This window comes from Gracilinanus agilis, unplaced genomic scaffold (assembly GCF_016433145.1).
Source record: "Gracilinanus agilis isolate LMUSP501 unplaced genomic scaffold, AgileGrace unplaced_scaffold50013, whole genome shotgun sequence".
NCBI lineage: Eukaryota > Metazoa > Chordata > Mammalia > Didelphimorphia > Didelphidae > Gracilinanus > Gracilinanus agilis.
In genome coordinates, this window is record NW_025384704.1 from 1 (window position 1) to 4,870 (window position 4,870).

Here is a 4,870-nt window from a genome sequence, read left to right on the forward strand (position 1 = left end):
GGAGAGAGAGGGAGGGAGGGAGAGAAAAAAGGAAGAGAGAGAAAGGAAGAGGGGAGACAGAGAAGGAGAAAGATGGAGGGAGGGAAAGGGAGAGGAGAGGGAGAGACAGAGAGAGGAGGCAAGAAGGAAAGAGGGAGAGGGAGAGAGGAGAGAGAGGAAGAAAGAGTAGGGAGGGAGAAAGAGAGGAAGGGGGGGAGACAGAGAGAGAAGGAGAGAGATGGAGGGAGGGAGAGACAGACAGACAGAGAGAAAGAGACAGAGAGAGAGAGTAAAAGAGACAGAAGGGGGGAAGAGAGAAGGAAGGAGGGAGGGAGAAAGAGTATATGTGTGTCTTGGGGTAGAGATGGGAGAATATCAGGAGGAAGGAGAGAAGGAATCCTGAGCCATGAAATATTGGGTTTTTGAGGGAGTTGAGTCCTGGGGCTGCCAGCACAAAGGTCCAGCTCTGTATCCTCACCAAAGGACAGGCCCTAACTGCAGACAACGTGGCTGGCTGCTCAGCTGCCCCCAGCATGCTGGGAGCCAAGGGCAAGGAGAGATGCTACAACATGTAGAATGAGAACAGGAAGCCCAAGAGGAAGGAGCCAGAAGAACTTCCACCAGGGATCACTCAGCTCAGGGTGAAGAGCCCTGGGCCCCAAGGGTGCCCCATGCCACTAACACGCATGGCTGCACAGGGCCCATCTGTTTAAGAAGTCAGCCAGCTGCCTAACGTTCAGTGTTTTAAGGCCTGATGGAGGGAGCCAGAGGGGTCTACGAGGCTCCACATCCTTGAGAAATGCAGAAAGGAATGGGAACTATGCCATGGATTGCCTCCTTCCCTCTCCAGAACCCAACACTAGGCCCATCCTCCAAACAGGGAAGCTTCGGGCCCTGTGGCACCAGAGCTCCAAGGGCAGAAATAGCCCTGAGGAACCAGGGAAAAGCACACTTGGATCTGGAAGGATCAAGGAGCCGTGATGGGCAAGGCCCTGAGCCAGGCTCTGAATCGTCCCATAGGGAGGGAGCTCTCAGTGAGCTTCTGGCCCCTGCTCTGGGGCTCAGCTCCTCTGGCCAGCTAGGCTGGGCCTCCAAGGCTGGATGCCCAGTCTGGCCAGCCCCATTGGCACAGTCTTCGAGAACTCCCATGACCTCCCTCCATGGATGCAGACTCTGCTTGGGGGACCCAGGACGAGTTGCTTAGCTAGTTCCAGCTTCAGCTTCCTCATCTGAGAAAAGTGGTGCCACAACAGCACCCTTCTTGGTTGGGCCCTGGGGTGCCGGGCCTGCTGTCCTAGACCCTCGAAGGGGCTTTCTTGAAACCAGAGGCCAGAATGCTAATGGATTCATTTTTCTCTTCCAATGGCAGGGTGGCCAGAATGAAACTTGGGCTCTACATCTTCCTCCTCTCCCTAGTCACGTGGGCCGGGGCACAGCCCAGGGGACCCTCTGAGGATGGGGCAAAATCGCCATCGTCGGACAGGCCACGGGGGCAACCGGAGCCCACCAACCTGAGCATGCCTCTCCTGCCGGCGGACTTCCACGAGGAGAACACGGTAACGCACGACCTGATGCTGGAGGAGGAGGAGGAAGAGGACTACCTGGACCTGGAGAAAATCTTCAGCGACGACGACGACTACATCGACATCATCGACGCCGTCTCGCCCACAGACCCGGAGGCCAAGCCGGGAAACCTCCTGGAGCTGTTCCAGGGCAAGAGCCGCATCCAGAGGCTCAACATCCTCAACGCCAAGTTCGCTTTCAACCTGTACCGGACCCTGAAGGAGGCGGCCGAGGCCAACGGCAACGTCCTCCTGGCCCCGGTGGGGGTCTCCACCGCCATGGCCATGATCTCGCTGGGGCTCGGGGGCAGCACCCACGAGCAGGTCCACGCGGCCCTGCACTTCAAGGACTTCGTGAACGCCAGCAGCAAGTACGAGACGCAGACCGTGCACAACCTCTTCCGCAAGCTCACCCACCGGCTCTTCAGGAGGAACTTCGGCTACACTCTGCGCTCCGTGAACGAGCTCTACGTGCACAGGCGGATCCCCATCCTGGAGGCCTTCCAGGCCCAGATGAAGGAGTATTACTTTGCCGAGGCCCAGCGCGCCGACTTCTCGGAGCCGGCCTTCGTCAGCAAGGCCAACGAGCACATCGTGAAGGTGACCAAAGGCCTGATCAAGGACGCGCTGGGGAGCATCGAGCCCCTCACCCAGATGCTGATCCTCAACTGCATCTACTTCAAAGGTAACTGGGCCGGGGGGGGGGGGGGCCCAATGAAGAGAACGAAGCAGAACGCCAGGGGCGGAGCCCATCCAACCCGCTTCTAACAAGCATCTCCTCCTGCTCACTTCTTTTTTCTGAACCCCCCTTTGGCCTCAGACACTCCCCAGCGGTCTTAGAATCAGCGCTGTGTATGGGCTCCACAGCAGAAGAGCGCTGAGGGCTTGGCGAGGGGGGTCAAGTGACTCGCCCAGGGTCACCCAGCTAGGAAGGGTCTGAGGCTATGTTTGAACCTGGGCCCTCCTGTCTCTAGGCCTGGTGCTCTCTCCACTGAGCTACCTAGTTATCCCCATTAATTTTTAATGCAACTTACTTTTCAATTATTTTGAAAGGTTGTTTTCTGATTATTTGAACATATTTTCATTCGTTTTTCCCTGCCTCAACTCCAATGTTACGGGTGGAACAATAAAGTTCTAGTTAAAAACAGTCAGGAGCAGCTGAGTAGCTCAGTGGATAGAGCTCCAGGCCCCATGTTCCTCAGACACTCAGACACTCCCTAGCTGTGTGACCCTGGGTGAGTCACTTACCCCCATCACTAGCCCTTCCCACTCTTTTGCCTTGGGACTAATATTTAGAATCGATTTGAAGACAGATGGGAAGGGCTAAGAGAGTCCAGTAAAACCCAGTGGCTTCGCTGGTCAGGCCCGTCAGGAGGTGGAGACGAGTCTTTCAGTGGTTTTTTGGGGCAGAGACGCCCTTCCTGGGCTTCTTACTGCCCTGTCCTTCCCCTCCATCCTTTGTGGCCGCGTGATGGCGTTCCATCGCTCTCCCGGCCTGAGGCCCGGCTGGCCGGGGCCCAGCACCCCCCGGTCTCCATCGGTCTCACATCAGCATTTTTGTCCGTGTTTTCCTTTCTGTGTTCTCTGTGAGGGGCCGGACGCGCACGGCTCTCTGGCTCAAAGGGCTTTCTGAAGGGCCGGCCAGGCGTCATCTCTGCCCTTTTCCACAAACGTCAGCAGCCAGAGGGGCTGAGCCGGTACCTCGCAGTGGCATCAGCTTCTGGTCCACTGAAATCCCAGCTCTTTTTCCATACAAACTGCCACCTGATGCCTGAATTTCCTTCTTTGCTTTCCTGAGCCCAATGCTCTGTCTCACCTCTCATGACCGTAGCTATGGAAGCTGATAGTTGAGGGGATTCAGTACAACATTCCCTTGTGTCCCCCCGCAGCCTGGACTTTACTGGCAGGCAACAAGGAGTGCCCGGCCCGGGGCTGCTGGAATAGCCTTCCAGAGTGGTGGCCAGCCGCAGCCCCCTCGCTGAAAGACAATAAAATGGAGGCTCTGAGAGGGGAAAGGACTGGCCCAGGTCACACAGGTCCGCAGGCCACACTTCCCGATGGCCAGGGTCCGGCTCTGCCCACCGCCCCAGCATGGCCTCTTCCTTTCCCAAGAGTCTCCTATGGGGGCGGCCGGGGGTGAGGAGCCTGATGGGGCCAGAGACGCTTCCTAGCTGTGTGAGCCAGCCTTGGCCGCTCTTCCACCCTAGAATTGACCCGGATCCTCACCCCCGTGAGGTGGGGATGAAAGAATCGCCTGCACAACGGCCCCCCTCCTGTCGCCTCTGCAGGTACCTGGGTGAACAAATTCCCAGCGGAAATGACGCATAACTCTAATTTCCGCCTCAATGAGAAAGAGGTGGTCAAGGTCCCCATGATGCAGACCAAAGGCAACTTCCTGGTGGCCAACGACCAGGAGCTGGACTGCGATGTGCTCCAGCTGCAGTACGTGGGCGGCATCAGCATGCTGATCGTGATGCCCCACAAGCTGGCGGGCATGAGGGCCCTGGAGGCCCAGCTCAGCCCACAGGCGGTGGAGAGATGGCAGAAAAGCATGACCAACAGGTACGTGGGGGGTGGCAGGGCTCTGGGGAGTGGGCCTCCCTCCCCCTAGACGCAGCACAGGTGGTAGAGCCCCAGAGAATTCTGCACACTTCTTATACTGTTAGGAGCCCCAGAATCTGATCCCAGAGATCCCTGTGAACCTGGCATTAGCCTGTCCATGGAGGCGGGCAAAGGAGGGCCGTGCTGGGGCCACAAGCACCAGGCCCCAGGACAGCTAGACCAAGGGCCTTCCCGAGGGATGGGGCACAGAGCAATCTGCTTCTGCAGCTTCTGAACCCTCGCAGACAATCTCCCTGGACAGCAGGGCGGAGGGCCATGAGGCCTTCTTGAACCCTGAGTGAGGTCAGAAGGACCAAGAGCAGCAAGAAGGGCTGGTCTCCAAAGGGGGAGCAGCTGGTCACAAAGCCGCCACCAGCTCCTGGCCTTTACTCTCAGGCCTCACCACTTCTAGGGCTCTAAGGAGCTGAGCAGGGGCCCATCTGTAACTAGGGATGGGGCAGTTTCCTCACTGGGGCTTCTGCTATGTGCAAAATATCTGATTCAGCCCAAAACTAAATTAGGATTGATGGAGAGACCATCTGAGAGGCTGGTCTTGCTGTCCTCTCATGGCTGGAAGCCACATGTTAGGAAGGTCCCTTAAGAAGGCTTCTGACACCCAAGAACCCACTGAGGGCCCCAGCAGGCCTGACCCTGGAGCAGAGGAGGAAGGGCAGGACCAGGAGACATTCAATTCAATGAACAGAGGGAGGGAGGAAGGAAGGGGAAGA

General features: G+C 57.6%; 1 protein-coding gene across 1 annotated transcript; it reads left to right on the forward strand.

The window, feature by feature from the left end:
* Positions 1-1,358: 1,358 nt before the first annotated feature.
* SERPIND1 (serpin family D member 1) lies at positions 1,359-4,103 on the forward strand (the record flags this gene model as incomplete). Its single annotated transcript, XM_044684438.1, has 2 exons — positions 1,359-2,226; positions 3,830-4,103. Coding segments are annotated over exons 1-2 (1,142 nt in total), but the record flags the coding sequence as incomplete, so codon positions are not given.
* Between the last annotated feature and the right edge of the window lie 767 nt (positions 4,104-4,870).